At 48.1% G+C, this 22,452-nt stretch overlaps 1 protein-coding gene across 5 annotated transcripts; it reads right to left on the bottom strand.

Annotated features, from left to right (window-relative positions):
• Positions 1-7,449: 7,449 nt before the first annotated feature.
• Ap5s1 (adaptor-related protein 5 complex, sigma 1 subunit) lies at positions 7,450-10,604 on the bottom strand. 5 transcript variants are annotated; one of them, NM_027129.3, is made up of 4 exons: positions 10,283-10,604; positions 9,491-9,701; positions 8,228-8,517; positions 7,450-8,138 (listed from the first exon to the last, which is right to left on the bottom strand). In NM_027129.3, the coding sequence occupies exons 2-4, from the start codon at positions 9,664-9,666 to the stop codon at positions 7,858-7,860; spliced, it is 747 nt and encodes a 248-aa protein (NP_081405.2). In that variant the 5' UTR covers positions 9,667-9,701; positions 10,283-10,604; the 3' UTR covers positions 7,450-7,857. The 5 variants fall into 5 exon arrangements, 4 of the variants coding, with proteins under 4 accessions (NP_081405.2, NP_001277961.1, NP_001277960.1 ...); NM_001291032.1 differs by having other exon boundaries at positions 7,450-7,794; NM_001291031.1 differs by having other exon boundaries at positions 7,450-8,517.
• Positions 10,605-22,452: the final 11,848 nt, after the last annotated feature.

Here is a 22,452-nt window from a genome sequence, read left to right as displayed (position 1 = left end):
TGTGAGCCACCATGTGAGTGCTCTTAACCACTGAGCCATCTCTCCAGCCCAAGCATGAGTGTTTTGTCTGCATGTATATAAACTGTGTGCCAATCTGGTGCATGAAGAGGCCAGAAAGGGATTTTTGATACTCTGGAACTGGAACTCTGGCCAGTTGTGAGCTGTTATGTGGGTTCTGGGAATTGAATCTGGATCCTCTAAAGAACAGCCAGTGTTCCTAAACTTGAGCTATCTTTCCAGCCCCAACACCTTTTCTCTCTCTCTTTATTCTTCTTTCATACATTACATTCTGATCACAGTTTCCTCTCCCTTCTCTCCTCCCAGTCCCTTCCCCACACCTGCTCTCTCCCCCAGATCTACTCTTTTTCCACTTCCCTTCAGAAAAGGGCAGGCCTCATAGGGATATCAACCTAACATGGCATAACAAGGTATATATAATAAGACTAGGTACATACTATCATGCTGGATGAAGCAACCCAGTACAAGGAAAAGGGTCCCAAAAGTGGGCAAAAGAGTCAGAGACATTCCCCTCACACACACACACACACACACACACACACACACACACACACACACACACACACAGAGTTAGAAGTCCCACCAGAACAACCATAATATGTCTGCAAAGGGTCAGGGTCAGACCTGCATGGGCTCTCCGATTGTAGTTTCAGTGTCTTCGACCCCCCCAATGAGCCCTGATTACTTAATTCTGTGGGCTGTGTTCTTGTGATGTCCTTGACACTCTGACTCCTACACTCCTTCCTCCCTCTCTGCTGCAAGAATCCTCGAGCTCTGCCTAACGCTTGGCTGAATATCCTATGTCTTGATAAGCTTCTAACATTGAATGTTTTATCTCAAAGAGATTGTTACATGATACTTGGGCTCACCCATAGCTTTGAGGTCAGTTGCCTCTTCTGTTAGGAACATCATGATGATCACAGATGGACTCATCTGCAATGGCTCTCTTAATTTTTAATTAATAAATGTATGTATATATGAATATATATATTTACTATAGACAATTTATTATTGTGGGAAGGGGATATGCATGCATGTATGCCTCTATGTGTGTGTGTGTGGGGGGGGGTCAAAGGAAACTGTATAGTTTTCTCCTTCACCTTTACATGGGTTAAAGGGATTGGATCTAGGTCCTGAGGTTTCTGCAGCCTTACCTGCTGAGCCACCCCACCAGCCCAGTGATGGCTCTATTCACTTACATAGCTTCTCACCCTTCCTCAGGCTGAGCCAGGCTTTTTTTTTTTTTTTTTTTGGTTTTTCGAGACAGGGTTTCTCTGTGTAGCCCTGGCTGTCCTGGAACTCACTCTGTAGACCAGGCTGGCCTCGAACTCAGAAATCCGCCTGCCTCTGCCTCCCGAGTGCTACGATTAAAGGCGTGTGCCACCACGCCTGGCTTGAGCCAGGCATTCTTGACTCTAAATGGGCACAGTATCGTTTCTGCCACGTTGTATTGGGCTGAATCGAGTCAAGAGGCCAGTCGAGACTTAGGACAGATGCCCTTCACCCTCTCAAGGGGTGATGTCAGACCACATTGCCTGATGTGATAAAGTATGGGGTGAAAAGGTACAGAAATCTGTAAGAAATGGCTTGCAAACCTTGAGTCTTTAGGGGTTTGTTTGATTTGGTTTGGATTTTCAAAACAGGATTTCTCTGCATATCCCAGGCTGGCCTCAAACTCAAAGAGATGCACTTGCCTCTGGAAATAAAGGTGTCCACCACTGCCTGTTTGTTTGTTTGTTTGTTTGTTTGTTTTGAGACAGAATTTTGCTGTGTAGTTGTATTAGGCTGGCCTTGTATTCAGAGATCTGCCTACTTCTGCCTCCCAAGTACTAGGACTAAAGATGTGTGTCACGCCACTAACAATTTTGGAGTTTCTTATTCGTAAAATAAATAAATAAATAAATAAATAAATAAAGATTCCTGCAGTTGACTTTTATACCTTTTGTCTTGTGGTGTGCCCTTGGTTGGTTAGCCTTATTTTCCAAATTTAATAGTTAATTTTTAAGATAAGAATAACACATGAAGCCTGGCATAGTGGTCCACACCTTTAATCCCAGCACTTGAGAATCAAAGGCAGGTGGATCTCTGTGAGTTCAAGGCCAGACTGATCTACGTAGTGAGTTCCAGCCAGGGCTGTGTAGAGAAACTCTGTCTTGAAATATGATATCTTGATGATGATGATGAAGAGGAGGAGGAGTCATGTGTATGCCAGGAAGGAAGGACAGGAAGGTGGGCGTGAAGGAAACTTCAATTCCTCAAACTTCAAAAGGCAGTCCCAGTATCCAGAAATGAGCTCAACCTGGACTCCTGGACTGTAGGTGGATTCCCGTCTCAAGGGAAAAGATGGAAGCACTGAGGCAGGAAGGTGTGGCTCAGTGGTGGGCCCCTGATTCAACCCCAGCATCACAAAGAGAGTTCTGGGAAATAACATACACAATAAAGAGCCCTTGAGGAAATTCTATACTCTTCTACTGGCGTAGGATGCCGGTGGGGACGGCCTGTAGAAGGGCCTCCAGCGGCATGAGCACAAGGGTCTTTTACATACAGGTTTTCTGCTGTACTGATCCTGTGAAGTGTGGGTTGGTCACCTTGTTTGAACCAGTGTTTTCTGGAGTTATCTGGAAAACTGCATAAGCCAGACTAATACCTTTAAATGTAGAGAAAGATACCAAAAACTTCTGTCGTGTTATAATAGAATTTATTAGCTAAGGTATGTTGCATTTACTTAAGGTATGTGCATGGTGTCTGGGTAGACTCTGCCACTACATGTGTGGTAAGGGCCTTCGCAGAACCATGAAAAGACAACACAGCTTAGTCAGTATCAGTGCAGGCATGACATCTCTGCCACCTCAGTGTCATAATGTCATGGCAATATATCCCTCTCACATAGCTTAGTGTCACAGCCCTATAGCCAGGGCATACCCAGTGAAATGTATGTTACTATCTAAGGGGACAAAGGGCTAACTGTGTGCATAGCGCAAAGCCCCATTGTGCTCAGGGTCCAGCCTTTGGGTGTGCGTTGGCAGAATCAGCATCAGCATCGGCATGAAGAAAGCTGCCTCTTGGCAGAAAACTTCAGTGTCCTGTCTCTCTATTGGAGAATTCCATTTCTCTTGCTTACTAAGTCTCAGATTCTGGAAAGAACATCAACATCTGTGGTTGTCCAGGCTCCACCCACCTTATAGCAGAGGCCTGAATTAATGTCGAAGCCCATGGTGTCTGTACAGACTATACCACCACAGGTGTGGTAAGGCACCCTGGAATCTGGATACTGGTTTCCCTAGTGCCTAAAGAGATACCAGATCTGTTTCCCAGTACACCCTTCAGTGAGAGTAGCCCAGGGATGCATTTTCATATAAGAAGCTTCCATTTTATTTGCCCTCACAGTGGCTAGTCACAAAAGCTGCAGGCATCAAGCAAGAACAATGAAGTAGTGAATTGTGGAAAGTGCGATGCGTTTGCCCACCCAGCTTTGCAGAGCCTCCCGAATTCTACTCGGGAACCCCAGAAAGCTGGTGGGTTCCAGGTGGGATGCTGACCACACTCGCCCCACTGTGCTTTGGATTAGGTCTTCAGTCTCTTAACCTGCGAGGCTCCTTGGGTTTACTGCCTTGCTCGCTTTTTCAGAGAACAGATCAAACCCTTCAAAACATTTCCTTCTGATTTGTCTGAGGTTTCCTGTCCTTCCTTTCCTTTCTCTCCTCCTCCTTCCTCCCCACCCCAGCACCCCTTCCCCACCTCCTTTCATGGCTAAATTCAATTCAGAGTTTTCTCCTAAGTGCTCTGAGCCCCCCTCCCACCCATGAGGTGGGACTTTACTTTTGTATTTATGTAATTCTCTTTGAGACAGTCTCAACATGGAGCTAAGGATGGGCTTCAGCTCACTTTGTACCCGACCTGGGCCTGAAGCAATCACTCCTCCTGACTCAGCCACCCTGCTGGGATGATGGAAATGTGCCACCACTTGTCTTGGGTGAGCACTCTTGACCTCGAAACCTGTGGGGCCGCTTAACCATGTCTTGTCAGTCATGTTACTAAGGAAATTCACTTGGATTCCTTGGCCAGGCTGTACCCAGCATTCCAACCTGCAGGGGTACTGATCCCCATTTTTTGTTGTTGTTTTGATTTTTCAAGACAGGGTTTCTCTGTGTAGCCCTGGCTGTCCTAAAACTCACTCTGTAGGCCAGGCTGGCCTCAAACTCAGAGATCTGCCTGCATCTGGCTCCTGGGTGCTGGGGTCAAAGGTGTGTGCCACCACTGCCCAGCTCTGATCCCAACTTTGACCAAGTGATCAGGCAAAGGCACTGTGACAGTTCCCCACTGTCCTTCTGTTGTCTAGTTTGACATCTCCTGATTGCTTGAGGTCTTTGCACAGGCTATTTACTTATGCCTGTTAAGGCTTTATGTAGCCTTTAAAGTGGCTAGCAACTTTCTTCTCCTTATATTTACTAGCTTACTATTTCTGTACCTAGGAAACTGCTGCTCTGTGTTTCTGTCTTTATTGTCAGCCTCTGCTCCGGCCTCTTTGAGCCTGAAGTTTGCTCTGCCTGCCAACACTTTGTCCTCATCACGGGACATCCCGGGACTATATGAAATGGAGGGCTGCCTAAGGCTTTTATTACCATTTGGAGTCCATCAATAGCCCAAGCAGTACCCAGAGGCCACCTCTCTCCAGCCTCAGGTGAAATCTTTGCTGCTCCACTCATGGCCCTTTAAGCTGGCAAGGACAGGTTGAGATTACTCTGACCTTGTTACAATAAATCAGGTGACTGTCCCTGAGAGGGAGGAGTTCTGGCCACTCTTTCACCTGCCTCCCCTCAGGACGGAAGTTGTACGTGTGTAGTAATGTCCCGTTATAGCTCTAGCCTCATCTAGGACAAGCAATGGAAGGAAACCTACTCTCCTGGGAACACTACCCCTGAGCTTGTTGTTTCTGAATCCCAATAGAAAGGCATATCCCTTCACCGGGCTAGGAGTGCAGCTCAGTACAACACCTGCCAAGTATAAACAAGGCTCTGGGTCGTTTCCAGTACTGAAGGGGAAAAGGTTGACACATGGTGAGATTTCAGAGTTCCCAGCCCCAACGATTTCCTAGAAACTATCTGCCACCAATGCATAGAATGTCTGTCACAAATGGTAATGTTTTAGAAATAGAAACTGTCACTAGGTTCTTGCTCTGTTCTGCTCCTTATAGCTCTACTGAATTAGTTTGAAAGAGACATGCAGTGCATAGTGTAGCTGGATGATTACACACTGTGGTACAGAAGAGAGTTTGATAAACGGAACCATTCTCCCTCAAGGGAGAGAGCAGGCAATGACCAAAGGGGCTACTGCTCAGGTTGACATTACAAGACAGACTTTATACTGGTTCTCAAAGTGTCAAGGGCCGAAGGAGAGGTCCATCCTTGGTGTCCACCAAGTCCATGGATATCTATATAGCTACATCACAGAAAAGACACTGTGCATGTATTTAATTATTCTTTATTAAGATCAGGTCTTGCTATGTAGACAGGCTACTCAGCAATACACCCCCAATACCCACACCCACACTAAGTTTTCTGAAAGACTCTTGATTGACTTTAGGGCCTTACCTTCCACTCCAGCCTTTAAATGACAACTTTTTAAGAAATTATATGTAGCCGGATGGTGGTGGTGCACGCCTTTAATCCCAGCAATTGGGAGGCAGAGGCAGGCGGATTTCTGAGTTCAAGGCCAGCCTGGTCTACAAAGTGAGTTCCAGGACAGCCAGAGCTATACAAAGAAACCCTGTCTCGAAAAACAAAACAAAAAAAAACAACAAACAAACAAAAAAAACCCAACAACAACAAAAAGAAATTATTTTTGAGTGTAATGTGTGTGTCAGAGGACAATCTTAGGAGTCCATCCTGCCATCTACTTTGTTTGAAACAGGGTCTCTTCTGTGTTCTTTGCTACCATGTACATCAGGCGAGCTGGCCCACAGTGTCACCCTCTCAGTGCTTCTGCCTCTCTTCTAACAACAGAAGCACTGGAATCTCAGATGCAGGCCACGCTCCTGGGCTTTACATGGTTTCTGGGAATTCAAACTCGGCGCTCACACTTGTACTACGGGTGTTTCGACCCACTCGAGACTCTCCAGCTCTCAACTTCACAAAAAAGAATGTGAGGCCTGAGAATTGAAAGGAGGCAGGGCCCCAGTAAGGCCAGGAATGACTAAAAGCCCCTCGGAAGAATGGTTGGGAGCTCAGGGAATCAATGTGCTGGGGTTTGTCTCTCAGATTCACCTCTTAGGAGCGTGCTCCTGCGTGTGATACTGGGAGGCAGCAGACCTTTCAGAGGTGGTTGTGGCAATCCAAATATCTGAGTCCAGAGCTCATGGCTGCTGACATGGCACTGACAGAAGCTAGTGCACAGAGACAAGAAATGAATCGTGGGGCTGGAGAGGTAGCTCAGCAGTAAAGAGCACGTTCTGCTCTTGCAGGGGCCCTGGGTTTGGTTCCTAGGGCCCACATCTGCAACTCCAGTTCCAGGGGTTCAGGCACTCTCTTCTGACCCCTGGGGGCATTGTATACACACACACACACACACACACACACACACACACACACACACACACACACACCATTCATACACATAAACTTTAGAAAGGGGGGCATCTTTCAACTGCACTCCACTCAGAGAGGTTCACTCTGACAGAATTATCAGTCTCCAAGTGTCTTCCTCTTATCTTTAGCAGGGCGATTATATGGGAAGGGGAAACAAAAGCAGTTGACCACTCTAAAGTCCAGTCTAGTCCCAATCAAAGGCTTGGCTAAGAGCAACTGTGTCTTCCTTCCTTCCAGAACTGTTCTGTGCCTCCTTACTCATCGTAAACAAGACATCTACCTTCCAGAAGTAACTTTCCTTTTCTGCAGCTTTCTGATATCTGCCACACTTAGGGTGGGGACAGATTAGCAACAGATGGCAGGCTGGGGAGATCAACCTACTCTGCGGCTGGATTGGCCGGATGGAACAATGAACACAATAGCTACCTAATGACCTCAGTTGAGAAAATATTTCTGAAATAAAAAAAGGGCTTCGGGTTGCTTTGGAAAAAATACACCCTGTACTGGTGAGATGGCTCAGCTGAGGAGAGAGCCTGCCAGGAAAGCCGGATGGCCTGGCCTCGGTCCTCAGGTCCCACGGTAGAAGGACAGAGCTGTCACTAAGGTGCCTCCAAAACTGTCTGCCTTAGTCTCTGCTTCCCAGGTAATACCCACGAATCTCCCACCTGTGACACATACCACAGCAAAAGCAAGCACCACCATCCAAAAGAAGCACAAGCAAGTCTGAGGAGGAGGACTGGAAGCCTCAGACGGAAGTGTCTTAGAAGGGTGCAGCAGCAGGGAGGAGGAGATCGGGGCCACCCAGCAGACTCCCACTCACAAGAGGTCGCACAAAAAGAGGACAAGATCAGACCGCCATTGTTTTTAATTCAAAATAAGGCATCACCTGGGCCAGACGCCTGGCCCCTGCCAGCCAGCAGACAAGAAAAGCTGTTGTGTTCTCAGCTCTCTTGGCAGACACGGGGGCATGGCACATAAGGAACCGCAGAATCCCCCTGCTCTGCACTGTGGGGGAGCTAGAAGCAGAACAGGCCTTGCCGACAAAATCCTTGCTGATGAGCAAAGGCAGGGACCGGGGCTTGCTAGGGTACCAGCCCAGTTCTCCAGCCGTGAAGTGGGTCTCAGAGGCTCCTTTTGTGCTGGGGCTATCGACTAGGGTGAGCTCGGCAGTATGCTGCTCCAGTGCTGACAGCTGGTAGGGTTGAATGAAGAGGAGTCAAAGACTCGCGTGGTGGACACTGTAGAGCCTACGCGATCACGGGGCGGTTCCAGCTTCAGGATGCTCTACAATGAATACTTTACAATTCCAGTGGCCTGAGGACAGGCACAGACAGCCTTCTACCCAGGTCCCTTCCTTCGGGCTTGCCCAATCCGTATGTCCTGAGCGTGGCCACACATCAGAGCAGGGAGCAGGCTGGGCAAGAGGCAGATGCCACACTTCCCCTAGCAGTATGCAACCTTTACCCTCGCTCTTTGTCTGGTGAGGGGTCAGCGGGGCCAAGCAGCACTGAATTCCTTCTCCAGATCCTGGACAAACTGGTCATTGAGGAAAAGCAGCTGCCCATGTGGCAGGAAGCGGGTGAGGATTCCCTCAATACGGTCAGCCCGCAACAAGAAGTTGGTACCTGGTGTCAGCAGCCGGAGGTGGTCAAGGAGGAGGCGAGCCAAGAGCCGGAGCGTGCGCTCAGCCAGCAGCAGGTTCTCATGGGTGTCCAACACCAGGGCGAAACCTAAGGAGAGTATACCCAGCCATAGCACTGTCCGAGGCTCCTGGAAAGGGTCCCCGGCTGCCAGGTGGAAGGCTCCATGAGGGGCCTCATGCAGGGACACAGGTTCAGCTGAGAACTGAGGCTGAAGGTCTGTGGAGGAACATCCAGCCGCTTGCTGCTGCAGCCTACACAGTGACTCCACCTGTCTGGAAGAGAAGCCAGGTCTGTCTGGAAAACTGGGGAGCCTGGTAAGACCAACAAGGCACCCCCCAACTTTAAACACACACACACACACACACACACACACACACACACACACACTCGCACCTCTGTCAACGTCACAACTTCCAAAGTAGCTGGGAGCTGCTGATAGTTCATATCTTGGGTAAGGAAACTTTGGCTTAAAATGCTTAAGTCATTTGCCCAAGGACACAGAGTCAGGTCGGGAAAAGGACTAGGGAATAAGGTCTTGCCTCATCTATCACAGAAGCCTTCTCAACAGAGGCGAGTAAGGGGTGAGAACAAAGTCCTCTGACAGGGGCCATCCAACCTCTCAACCATCCATCCCTCTCCAAGTCACAGGTGCCTTCCATGCGACTGCCAAGGCCACCTCTGCTGCTTCCTCAACCATCTTCTAGATTGGGCCATTCACAGACTGGCTTTAAAGCCACTTGTTTACCCAGGTGTCCTAATGTATGCCTATAATCTCCATTGTAAAGCACATTTCATCTGTACAGGTGTCTACCTGCCTATACTCTAATCTCAATTACGCTACTCTTCAGTTGCATAACCTTGGGTGGGTTAAGTGCCTTAAACACTGTATTTTAGTTTACTCTTCTGTAAAGTGAAAATGGTAACCATGGCCACCTCAGAAGACCGTAAAGATTTTAAAAAAACAAACTATATATATATATATATATATATATATATATATATATATATACACACACACACACATACATACAATTCCCAGAACATATTCCCAGTGCAGTAAATACTAACTACCATGATAATAACATTCTTTCTTTAGCTCCTCTTCATAGTGATACTTTATAAACAATGGAGGACAACTGGGGGAAACATTCAGATTTTTGGTCTTCCTGTTTGCCTGTCCTATTCCAGTGTCCCTTATTACTACCTCTGTGTTCAATGAAGCTTGGAGCTGGGCTGTGTGATTACCTGGCCACTGCCAAAATCTGTTCCTTGCGGAAGAGCCTGTCCCTTTCTGCACCATGTGACCGTGGATCATCGGGTGATTTCTCAGCACCAAAGACACAGGAATAGAGCACTCGGCAAAGGCCTGTATCTTCCAAATTCGGGGCCCTCAGAGTGTGGATGAGGAAAGCGTGGACCATAGCTCCAGGGTGGGTGCTCCAGGAAAGCCAGAGACCTAGATGGTGAAAGTGAATCCCCTGCTAAGGAGGCACCCTAATGAGGGGTGTGGCCTGGGAGTGTGTCCAGAGATTGTGTGGCTAGACAGCGATCACCATCTAGATCTGCCTAGCCTCTGAATAATCTAGTGCCTGCTCTGCATCACAGAACAAGGGCCATCCATAGCTGGACATATCTCCTATGTCGCTAAACCTACTTCTGCAAAACTGTCAGGGAATCTCCAAATGCATACGGGTCATGCGAGTGCAGGAAAAACTGAGAACTAAAAAAAAAAAAATCAGAGACCACAGCTGAATGCCAAGTCTGCTCCCGGAACAAAATAACCCAGCCTCCATACCGGGCTCCATTGAGACAACTTTTAGTATGGAGTGTGAGAGGGGAGTCTTCATCAGTGACACTTGGTTTTGAATGCAGGAACATGTCTTTGTTTTAGGAAACACTCAAGAAAATACCTCTAAAATGCCGCATCTGCAACCGATTCACATCGGCTGGGACAGAGTGAGCGGGGCAAACCTTACCCAAAGGGATCTACCGAGATAACCGAAATCATTTCAAAAAGAAAGACGTGGTGGCACGTACCTGAAATCCCAACCCTCGGGAGGCGGAGGCAAGAGAATCAGGAATTCAAGTCAGCCACAGATACACAGAGAGAGAGCCTGGCCGCTCTGGGCAAAGCGAGAGTGGCAGCCCCCGGTCTCAAGGCTGAGGAGAAACAGTGTTTAGCCACAGCTAAAGCTAAACAGACCAAGAATTCAAAGTTACCCAACAGGAAATTTAGCAAGCCCGCTTCAGGAAGGGAACCTAGATTTGCAGACTTTGACCTCTGGTCACCCTTCTGCCGCCAGCTGAGCGCGTCATTACCCCAGGGCACCACGTCCTCCTCCCACTATCTGCCCCAGTTGCGTCACTGCCTCGCGCGGGCAGCAGCGGCGCGCTGAACTCTGGGGTTTGTAGTTCAGCCATGGGCCTGTGGTCCCGGCGTGGTCCTCGACTTCCCGAGGACGTACACGCTTCTGACCAGCCGATCCCCTCGGCTGCGGGGGCGCCCTGGAGGGCTCATGGCTACGGAAAGCTTCTTTGAAGGCGCTAGAAAGCCCTTGATCAGCTGCGGCCTGGCCACTGCGAGGGCGACCGCCAGGGGGCGCTGAGGACCCCGGCGGCGTGCGCGGAACTGTCCAAGGAAGCCTCCGCTCGGCTGTCCTCAGGCCAAGCTCTGTGCAGTAGTAATGACCGAATTGCAGGAGCAGAAGTCTGCCTGCTGAAACGCAGTCATGAGTTTACATTTGAACCAATGGCCCAAGAGGTGTTTGGGACACACACATTCCTTTAACTCTGAAAGGCATGGGAATTCCTTAGGCTTTCTAAGGCAGGTCTACAGTCACTTGACTAGTGTCTGAGGACAAAAAGAAAGATTTGAGTGGCCCAGGCAGGGGTTCTGAAGAAAGCCCCTCATTAAGGACTGCATCCTGAACCCTCTAGGCCATAAGAACTAGGGCAGTTTCAGGGGACTGGTACTGCATATGCTGCGAGTGTTTCGATCTCAGATGCAATACAAAAGGATGGGTCCAGGCAGAGTGGTGTCTCAATCAGAGAGCTAGGGAGTTATGTTTGCTCCATTCTTGGCAGAAGTTCCTTGTCCCCGGTCCCTATCACTCTGGGCCAGGCCTCATGTCTGCCAGCAGATTGTAGCAAAGAACTGGCAGAGAGGTCTGTGGCAGCTGGGGGGCCACTTGGCATTGAGAGCATGATATCCTGGCCTCTCTTCACTGTTCAGACAGTCCATATCAAGTCCCAAAACCACTGGAAACTACTAATCTTGTGTGGGATGTGGGGAGAAGAATGCACTGAGCCAGTACCCTGGAGGACAGTGGGGGACCCAGGCAGAGGTGGTACAACAGATGACTTCCCTGGTCAGTGCTGGAGGCAGGCAGAACTGGAGGGCTCACCTGATGTGGGTGTGCCCTGGGAGATACTTGCCCTGTGGCCATTGGCCTCTTTTGACCTTTGCTTCAGAGAGTCTGTTGGGTCCCTGGAAACATGCGTGCATGCCACCTCAGACATGGTCAAAAGCAGCCAGCCTAACAGTGTCTACTTCATGTTAGCAATGTGCCTGGCCATCTAGCAAACCCACTGAAGTAATAATTTACTTTGAATTCTTCCTTCTTCCTCTCTCTCTCTCTCTCTCTCTCTCTCTCTCTCTCTCTCTCTCTCTCTCTCTCTCTCTCTTTCTTTCTCTTTTTGAGATCCTCAGAGATCCATCTGCCTGCCTTGAATTTTGAATTTAAAGGGAGCTGAGAGCCAGGCACTACACCTTCAATCCTAGCACTGGAAATGCAGAGGCAGATGGATCTTTGTGAGTTTGACACCAGTTAAGGATACATAGATCCTTCTTAAAAAATAGATAAGGTGGTGGCAAAAGCCTTTAATCCCAGCACTTGAGAGGCAAAGGTAGGCAGATCTCTGTGAGTTTGAAGCCAGCCTGGTCTAAAGAGAGAGTTCCAGAATGGCCAAAGCTACACAGAGAAACCCTGCCTCAACAAACAAAGAATAAAAAAATAAAAATAAATAAACAAATAGGCTAAGAATATAATAGAATCCCTCCCTGGCACTAGAATAACACAAGGCTTGAGTTAGACATGGGTCAGATTTATAATAGGGAAAGAAACTTGGGTGTGGTCTCTCATTTGGCAGATGACTAAGTCACACATCACAGTGCAAAATGGAAAGTCTTTGGATCCTGAGCTCTGCTTCCCACAGCCTGTGCATGGAGGGAAGGGAGGAGGGGAGAACCTGAACAAGATGGTGAAGGGTGGACATGATCTGAGAGAACAGACACGCTGCCGCTGTCACAAGAATGCTTTCCCTGGGAGACCCAAACAAATATTTACTGTTTCTGTGTACAGCATGACAACAATGGAAGATTCCACTAGAGCCTGACTTGGGGAAAGAATGAGTTCCACCAGCCTATTTATCAGCCGAGCGCAGGGGGAGGGGCTGGCTAGTCCAGTAGGCAGTCTATGTAAGTGATCAGTTTCAGGCTGTACACATGCAGCGGAGGAAGCCAGAGTTGCTAGTATTTGCACACACTGTTCAGTTGTTAATACACATGTATACATTGACTCCTCTTGTGCCTGGCCCATATGGGCAATAGCTTTGCTAATTTCTTTCTTTTTTTTTTTTTTTAAAGATTTATTTATTTATTATAAGTACACTGTAGCTGTCTTCAGACACTCCAGAAGAGGGAGTCAGATCTCATTACAGATGGTTGTGAGCCACCATGTGGTTGCTGGGATTTGAACTCTGGACCTTCGGAAGAGCAGTCGGGTGCTCTTACCCACTGAGCCATCTCACCAGCCCAGCTTTGCTAATTTCTTATGAGTCAATTGGCCTTGGAGTCTTTGACAAAATACACATTGGGTCAGGATGCCACTGGCTCAGGGCCCCCTCCACTCCCTGTGGGAATGCTAACAGTCAGCAGGCAGGATTTTGAGGGTCTCCTAAAAAGAGCTGCGGCTGTTCTGTTGAAGATGAAGGCTCTTATACTTGGAGGAGAGCATTCTACAAGTCTGAATGCTTGTAATTATAGCACTTGGAGGTGAAGGCAAGAAGATCAACCTGAGCTACACAAGACGCTCTCTGACATGGAAGTCAGGAGGAAGAGGGAAGCCTCCTACCCATTCCTGAGCTGACCATCATCCTCTGGGTCCTTCTAGCGGGTTCTATGTGGGCAAGTGCAGTAGCCACAGCAGGTGGGAGTTAAAGAGAAGTAACAGATTCACTAATGGAAAGAATCCAAGCATTGACCCTGCAGGCACAATCTGCGGAGACTGCATAGGGGAGGTGATAGCTACCATCTAAGTTGTAGCAAGTGTAAGTAGTGGGAGAAGCCAGTCCCTCTAGATACAGACTTTCAAAGTCTTCCTGCTTTATCTCAAGTCCCATGAAAAATTCCTCACTGGCACTGGGGCTCTGAAGAAACCACCTAAGACAGGGTTCAAAAGAGCTGTAGTTTTACATAGATGTGATGCACAGACAAGCATGAAGGCAAAAACACTCATACACATAAAAATAAATTGTTCTTAAACTGTAATTTTGTTCAGGTCGTGGTACTTACAGTGTCATTCTCTGACCTTTTGCAACCCTCAGCCATCTGATCCGTGTCCACTGAGGAAGAAAGACCTAGATGCAGACAGTAATGATGAAGAGCAGCCTGGGGCCTGGAAGTGCTGTGGTCATGCCACATGATGACCATATACCCGTATGTGATGAAACCACTTCAGGGCTCTCGCTCATGGGGCCAAAAGTGTCCCTAACTGACACAGCATGGGAAGTGGGCAGAGGGGAGCCCAGCACCTAGTAGGGACTCAGAAATCCACAGGCAGATGAGGAAGACATTTCCTAACCCTGGTATGTCAGCTACTGATGGCAGCTCAGGGACTAGGGATGGTTTGGAGATGGGTCAGGGCAGCCACTGGGTTCTAGGGCCTTCCCTGGGGACAAAGCAGGATCGTCTGAGTAGGCTGGGGCAATGTGTTACATATTGGCTGTGTGGGCTTTCCATTAGCCTAGCATCTGAGGCAGGGTTGGGTACACAATAGGTTCAGACATGGAATTCCATGTATGTATGACAGGCAGAGGAGCTGAGAAGGAACAGAAGGTAATAAGTTACTACCACAAAACCAGGGGAGTTTGAAAGGAACACAGGGCTGATCCACGACCTGGATGAGGCCGAGAGCCACACGCCATGCTTGGTCTTTCCTCTTGGGTTGTAGAGGACTCCATTACTCCATACACCCCTGCTTTGCTGTTTTCAGTGGTCCTCCAAGTTAAGGGTTGCTGCATCCCAAACTCTGACCCCTTATTCCCACTACCACCCCGGCTCCCACTTGCTAGTAGCAGGTAGTTTTCAGTTCCTATTTGGACTCCTTTGGTGCCCCCTGCTAGGATGTTGCTCCTGCTGACGTGGATGGGAATGTGGATCTCATTCTTCTACTGCTCTGGCTGCATCTAGGATGGCTGGTGGGCAGCCAAGCCTGGGAAACTGTGTTGCTTCCCCCAGACATTTATACCAGTCTCCAGGTTCAGGCTATACACCTGCAGTGGATGGCTCCCTTGCAAACACGGTCCCATCTGTCTTTGACAGCCAGGAACTCTCCTTGGTGATCTTTATAGAACCTTAGAAGGGACCTCAGGCTATCACTATCTGCATCTGGATGTGGGGAGGGCTGTTCAGTGGAATCTGCCAGCCTCAGGCAGGGGATTTTTCTTTACTGGCTTCCTGATAAGGGCTAGCAGACGGATGGATTGTGCGATTTTTTTTTCCTTTCTAGAACTGGTGTGGGCTGAATTTGGGCTGATTACAGTTGCCCTGAGAAGGCAAAACTCAGGCACTGTTTGAAGATCACAGGGCTCTACCTTCCTGTGCAAGTCCTTGTGCTGGGCGCCTCCCTTGGCCCACAGAGGCTGATTTTCTACATACCCGTTCCCCCCAAAGTCCCGCTTCTGCGTACTGCCAAAACAGGAGTTGAATAGCTACCACTTGCACACCAAAGCTGGGCTTTACCCTGGTACAGTCACCAGGGGCTTGTCCAGGTGAACAAAGGAAGTCTTAGGTTGACCCCCTTAGCTAAATGTTTTTAGGCCCACACGTTCCACCCCTTATCTTGTCTTCATCTCCACACTGTTCCTAAGTAGCAATAGCCAGAGGGACTCTGAGTGGCACTTGCTATAGGCAGACCTTGCTGTGTGCATCTTGTACATCTACTCACTGGAACCCATCCTTAGTCTTTTGAAAGGGCTTTATCTTAATTTATTCTGTGTATGGGTATTTTGCTTGCATGTATGTCTGTGCACCACTTGTGTGCTTGGAGCCCACAGAGGCCAGAAGAGGGTATCAGATCCCCTGGAACTGGACATACAGAAGACTGCGAACCATCATGTGGGTGCTGGAAATCAATCTCAGGTGCTTTGGTAGAGCAGCCAGTGCTTTTAACCACGGAGCCATCTCTCCAACCCCAGGGACTTCCTTAGCCCCATTTTTCAGATAAGGAAATAGAAGCCCAAGGAGATGACTGAATTATCCCAATGTGAGTGTCCGTGGACATATGTGCCAGTAGACTTGAGCTTGTCTCTTTACACTCCTTGGGTTAGCTACCCCCTAAGATGGTTTAGCTCACTTCCCTTGGATCTGTGGAAGGCCTAACCCTTCACCTACCCTACCACTTTCCCGCCAGCCAGCCACAGGAACTGTCTTCTTGCCCAGAATTGGATCTTTTCCTTCACCAGCACTCCCAATCCTGCCTCAGGATCCTCCCTCAAGCCTTCCCATCAGGGAAGTGGTCCTGGCCCAGGCCCAGGAGGACAAAGAAGTCTGTGATTTGTCCTTTCAAACAGCCTTGCTTCCTGTAGGGCGGCAAGCCAGGAGGCTGCACGAGGCAGTCTAAGTTCAGCCACGTGAGCTCCATTTCCCTCTCTCCACCCCAGACCTGCTGACTCCAAGCCTGGCAGCTGCAGCCACCCCCGTACCCCACCCCTGGGTGTGCACGGCAGTGTGGGCTGAGGGTGGAGCTCCTTGGCATCCACACAACTTCTGTGTGGAGAGGGTAGGCATGCTTCTCCCTCCAGACAGGTACTGTAACTACCTGTCCTTTCTGACCGCAGACTCTCATACACTAGCAGGCTCCCTTGCCCCTACAGCAGCAACGTCTCCATTATGACTCAGTTGTCATCTGATTGTTTCCAGATTTCATGTGCCTGTGGACTTCCTTGTCCAAACCTCTTTCAGGACCAGCAGGTTTTATGTTTGATTTTTGGTTGGTTGGTTGGTTGGTTTTTATGGGAGGAGTTGGATTTTTTTTTTTTTTTTTTTTTAGATTTGTTCTCTTTTTTAAAAGACGGGGTCTGTTTTGCTCTGGATTGCCTGAAATTTATTCTTGCAGAACAGACTGCCTTAAACTTGCAGCCTCTGGTCTCTGTTTGCCAAGTACTGAGATTAGAGGAGTGCCACCAGACACAGTTTACCAACAGCGTCATTGCCTATGAAAAGTGGGGTGTCCATGTCTTCAATTCCAGGGGTGACGAACTCTAAGAAATGCTTTTGTAGAGGCATGAGGGCTATTGTTATCAGAAGAGTTCAGCCTAGAGTTAACAAAACAGCTAATCAAAGAGTCTCAGTGCCCAAAGGACCTCATTTGGGGAAAAGTGCACCTTAGATTAACATTACCTCACCTTCCAGCATGGCAGAGTCAGAAACTAGGCGCGGTCTGTGTTGCTTAACCCCCTGCCTAGGCTGGACTGTGGTCTGTAGGCTCAGAACTGACAGCTACACGCACTTTTTACTATATAGGAGTAACAATTAATTCAGACAAAAATTATAATTTGTCCAACCCTTTTTTGTGTGTGTGTGTGTGTGTGTGTGTGTGTGTGTGTGTGTGTGTTCATTCCTAGGCATGTGTTCAGAGGTGCAGACCAGAGGTGGATATCCAATGCCTTCCTTTATGGCTTTTTGCCCCACTTTTGGAAACCTGTCTCTCACTAGATCAGGAATACCTTGATTTGAATTTGGCTGCCTCTAGTGATTGACTTCAATTATTAGCTTAATGAAATTCATAATAACTTAAAGATAGGCCTCTGGGCATGCCTTTTGGGGGTTATCTTGATTAGTTTAATTGTGGTGGGAAGACTTGGCCACTGTGAGTGGTACTATTCCCTAGGCTTGGGTCCTGGGCTACATAAAACGGGGAAAGCAAGCTGAGTTCTAGCATCTGTTGTTCTTTTTCCTGACTTCAGATGCCAAAATCCTAGCACTGGGGAAGTGGAGACAGGAGACCACAAGATCCCCAGAGCTTGCTGGCCAACCAGTTTAGCCAAGTCAGAAAGCTCAGTGAGAGCCCCTGTCTCAAAGAATGAAGTAGAGATTGTGGAAGGCTCACCTGACTTCACACTGACATTGACCTTACAAATACACACACAAATCTTACATGGGTGTAGTGGCACATAGTTCCAGATATTCAGGAAGCTAAGATTGAGTGATCACTTAAACTTAGTGGTTTATGAGGGCAGCATGGTGAGGTCTTACTTTTTTAAAGACAAGTTTCATACCATAGCCCAGGGGCTGGCCTTAAAATCATAGCAATTTTGCCTCAACCCCCTAACCCAAACCCACAGGAATAAGGGTCTTGAATGGTACTGAGGTGTCAAGTGGGAAGACCACGGATGAGAAGTAAAGAAGACAGAAGCTAGGACCAGGAGGTCTCGCATAAGCTGATGACTTGTGACAAGCAAGTTTATTAAGAAGTACCTCTTAGCAACTATTTGCAAAGGTGGTAGTGGCAGTGATGGCTGGGATGGCCAAAGTCAGCAAAGAGCTAAGTTAGACAATGTTGGCAAAGAGAACAAGGGATACCTCAGATCCAGCTGCCTTATGACTGATAACAGCAGCCCAGGAAGAAGAGTCAGGTCCCCAGAAATTGCAACCTTGATTCCTGAAGAGGCACTGGCTCCAGTCCTACACCAGCCTTGCTAAGTCCACTCCAGACAAGGACATAGAACTCAAGCTTCCTTTGTCCTTTCATTGGGGCCTCTGAGAAAATCTTCAGTTAGTCTGGCCTTTCACAGCCTCTAAAATGTTGGGGTTACAGCTGAGTCCCTAGGCTCAGCTGAGACCTCCATCTTAACCAAACATAAAAAGAAGATGCACTGAACCTTGTGGCAAAATCCTATTATCCCAGCTGCTTGGAAGGATAAAACAAAGTCATCTTCAACTACATAGTGAGTTCCAGGTCAGCTTGAGCTTCAGGATGCTCTGTTGCAACACAAAACCATGAAAGCAAAGAACTGAAAAGAAAAGAGGGCAGAGGTGTCATGCCTGGTAGGCAGCACTTGCCGAGTTGTGAACTCCATACAAAACTCTGCAAAACTATAAATAAAGCAGAAGAGCAGAATTGAATGATATATATCAATTTTTTAGACTCAGCACTAAAAAACCACCTACTTTATTAATGAGACAACACAATGTCAAAATCATTAGGCCAAACGAAAAAACTATAAACCAAAGAGGACCAACTATAGAATCTATAAGACATTCATGAGAGACTAAACCAAAGTGCTAAAATAGATATCAGAATAATGGTTACCTATGGAATTGGGGTGGCCTAAACCAAGACCAAGACCTGAGAGCCCTGGATATTCTTTACTTAAAAAGACACACAGCCTGCTGGAGGGAGCATATGCCATTAGTCCCAGCAGGACTCAGGAAGTAGAGGCAGGCAGATCTCTGAGTTCAAGGACAGCTTAGTCTTCCGAGTGAGTTCCTGGACAGCCAGGACTACACAAAGGGGGAAAAAAAACAACAACAACAATAAAAAAGAAGACACATGCTAGGGATATAGTTGAGTGGTAGAGAGCTGGCCTTGCTGGGTTCAAACCCAGATCTATAAAACCACACTACCATCTTTTTAAGAACACTGTCATTGACCCAGGTCTGGTGGTGTACACCTTTAACCCCGATACTCAGGAGGCAGAGGCAGGTGGATCTCTGTGAGCTGGAGGCCAGTCTGACCTACGTAATGAGCACCAGGCCAGTCAGGATTGCACAGTGAGATCCTGTCTTTAAATAAAAGTCATTGATAGAGTCATAGAGTAAGAAGTCCATGCAGTAGATGAAGGTTCTCCCTGTTGCCTCCCAGGTCCTATGACCTGCCTCAGCCAGGCCACAACAGAGAGCTCCTGGGCTTCTGCCCTACTTGGAAGAGTTGGCAGCACAGTGATGGCTGCTCCCAGGCATCAAGCTGGAGCGCCAGACTGCCCTGATCCCGGCAAAACCACCATGGCTGGCTGGCATCCCAGGAGTTTAAATGCCTCGCCTCCTGCCCCATGTTTTCACTTTAAGAGGAACACAGCAGCTTCCCTGAGGAGGTGAAGGCAAGCACCTCTGCTCTCACCTCTGCTTCCCAAGGCAGGGTGCATCCTGGGGTACAGCTTCCTAAGGCAGAGCATATCCTGGGGTATAGCTTCCCAAGGCAGGGTGCATCCTGGAGAAGGCAGAAGCCAAGAGGCAAACCCATGATTGCTTAGGATCCCTGCCTTCCTGGCACGGATGACAATGATAAGACTTGTCTCGGAGAGGACTTCTATTTCCAGTCTTTACCAATGCCCTCTGCATTCCCTCTACCTCTCAGTCCTTGGATAAAATGTGCTGCTTGTCTCTTGTTGAAGGCTGAGAAGACACGTCCTTTCCAGATGTCTAAAGGTGTCTGTAGCATACAAAGTACCCCATGACTACTGTTATGACTATGGCTTAAGTGGGGACCCATAGATCAGGTGCTATGTAACAGTTTCCATCTTGCTCAGAAACTTCTTAAGCAGGAAATAAACAACTCAAAATAGCTTAAGGAAGTCCCTGAAACTGAGCAGATTCACTAGACCCCTCCCAGGCAGTTTCAAAATGAGCCAGGGGTGGGAGTAGGAGATGGTTACACACACAGTTAATCCCAGTTGATCTCTCTGAGTTCGAGGCCAGCCTAATCTACAAAGCTAAGGCCAGGACAGCCAAGGTCACACAAAGAAACCCTGTCTGGAAAAAAAAAATGAAAGAAAGAAATAAAAGTTGAGATGCCCTTTTAGAAAAAAGTGATACTGAGCTGAAAAAAAAAAGAAAAGAAAAGAAAAGAAAAGAAAAGAAGAGAAGAGAAAAAGAAAAAGATTCTGAGAGGATAAAAGCTTCAAAGAAGATTAAGAGCTGCCTGGAAGAAATTTATACCAACAGAGGCATCTGGAAAGGACGTGCTCCAACCTGTTGAGCTGCCTGCCAGCAGTGCAGTGAGCTCCAGGTTTCCTACCTTTTGTGAACTGTTACCCATGCTGGCTGGACCTCGGTGATGCCATTGTCTTTGAGTCATTTCTGCTCCTATAAAATTCACTGGATCACCAAGGTGGACCCATGCATGGGTTTGCTGTCTCAGGTGAGTAGACCTGGCCAGTTTTATGTCACCTTGACACAAGCTAGAGTCATCTGAAAGGAAGGAGCCTCAACTGAGAAAATGTCTAAGATCCAGAGGTAGGGCCTAGCTCATTGTGGGTGGTACTATCTTTGGGTTGGTGGACCTGGGTTCTACAAGAAAGCAGGCTGAGCAAGCCATGGAAGCAAGCCAGTAAGCAGGCACTCCTCCATAGCCTCTGTGTCAGCTCCTGCCTCCAGGCTCCCGCCATGGTTGAGTTCCTGTCCTGACTTCCTTTGATGATGAACAGAGCTGTGGAAGTGTAAGCCAAATAAACCCTTTTGCTCACCAAGGTGCTTTGGCCATGGTGTTTTGTTGCAGCAATAGAAACTGTAAGTAGGACAAGTGTATTTCCTCTCCCCAGGAAAAGCTTTGTCACACAACACAGGGACATCACCAGGTTGCATGAGGCCTGGGCTTCATAGGCTTCATTCTGTCCATGGACAATATAGACAGATGAGAGCAGAAGCAGGGCAGCCTGGCCCTAACTGCCACCCTGATATTCCCAAAGGTGTGGGGTGACTGACGTGTCCTGGGTAGGATGGAATGTCTCTACTTCTGTCTGCTGTGTCCTCAGGGCAGGTAAGTGCGAGCCTTCTCAGAGCCTCCAGTTGCTTTTCTGTGACACCAGACTACCTGAGTTCAGAGTGGGTTAGAGTTTCCTGTCCCTCATCTATCTTCTTGTACAGGTATGCAGTATGTGCCTTTTTCTGAGGTGAGTTTCTTATCTAGCTAGATGCTGTTTAGTGGGGAATCTTTCATGATCCTCCATCCACAAAACCCAGGGCCAAGACCATTAAAGCCACATCCCAGCATAGCCCATTTTCTGTGCTGTTCAGGGTACTCTAGACCAAGGATAACTGCAAAACTGGGCCGACGATCATTGTTCTATCTACTACAGAATAACCCCCCTAGGAAATGAGACTCATACCAGAGGTGTATACACTCTGGGTCACTACCTCCTACCCAGTGAGCCATACCCCAGCCTGGATGCACTGATGCTCAAAAGGGCCTATAACCACAGAGCTCATATTTAGGGGTCATTTTTAACAGGTATTTAAAAAAAGGATTTCCAGCATAGGGCAGGCTGGCACACACCTTTATTTTAGCTCAGGAGGCAGAGGCAGACTGATCTCTAGGAATTTGAGGCCAGCCTGGTCCCCATCATAAGTTCTAGGCTAGCCAGGACGATATAATAAGACCCTTTATTATTATTATTATTATTATTATTATTATTTTCTTGAGAGGCTTGGTTCATTTGGATTGGCTGTTTTCTGCTCTTCTGAGGAGACACAGCTTGGGGGGGGGGGGGACCTAAATCTTAAGGACTCTAGCATAATCCTTGCAGTTTAGCCTGAGGACAATGGACACCACTGGCAATTCCTGGAGGTGTGGTGAGGTCGCTCTTACCACTAAGAGCAGGGAGAGATGGAGGAGGGGGGACAGGGAGGAGATCCAAAGTCCTAGCAGGAGAGTCATGCATGAGACTCACGAACTAGGGGTGGAGGTGCACAATTACAACCCAAGTATCAAGGAGGTCAAGACAGCAGACACAAGTCTGACACCAGCCTGAGCTACGTAAGGGAGAGGACCCTTCCTCTATTTCAAAAAACCAGAGGTAGCACAAAAAAAACTTCAGAAGAGAGCATGGAGTATAAGGCCCCTCCCCCAGAAGGTCTGCCCACCTCCACTGGGCTGCCTTTACCCCCATCCTACCCTCCAGTCTGCTATGGTCTTGTCAGTGGCTCTGCA

The sequence above is a fragment of the Mus musculus genome, chromosome 2 (assembly GCF_000001635.26).
Source record: "Mus musculus strain C57BL/6J chromosome 2, GRCm38.p6 C57BL/6J".
NCBI lineage: Eukaryota > Metazoa > Chordata > Mammalia > Rodentia > Muridae > Mus > Mus musculus.
The sequence above is the reverse complement of the archived record's forward strand: the minus strand, read 5'-3'. Positions and strand labels throughout refer to the sequence as shown.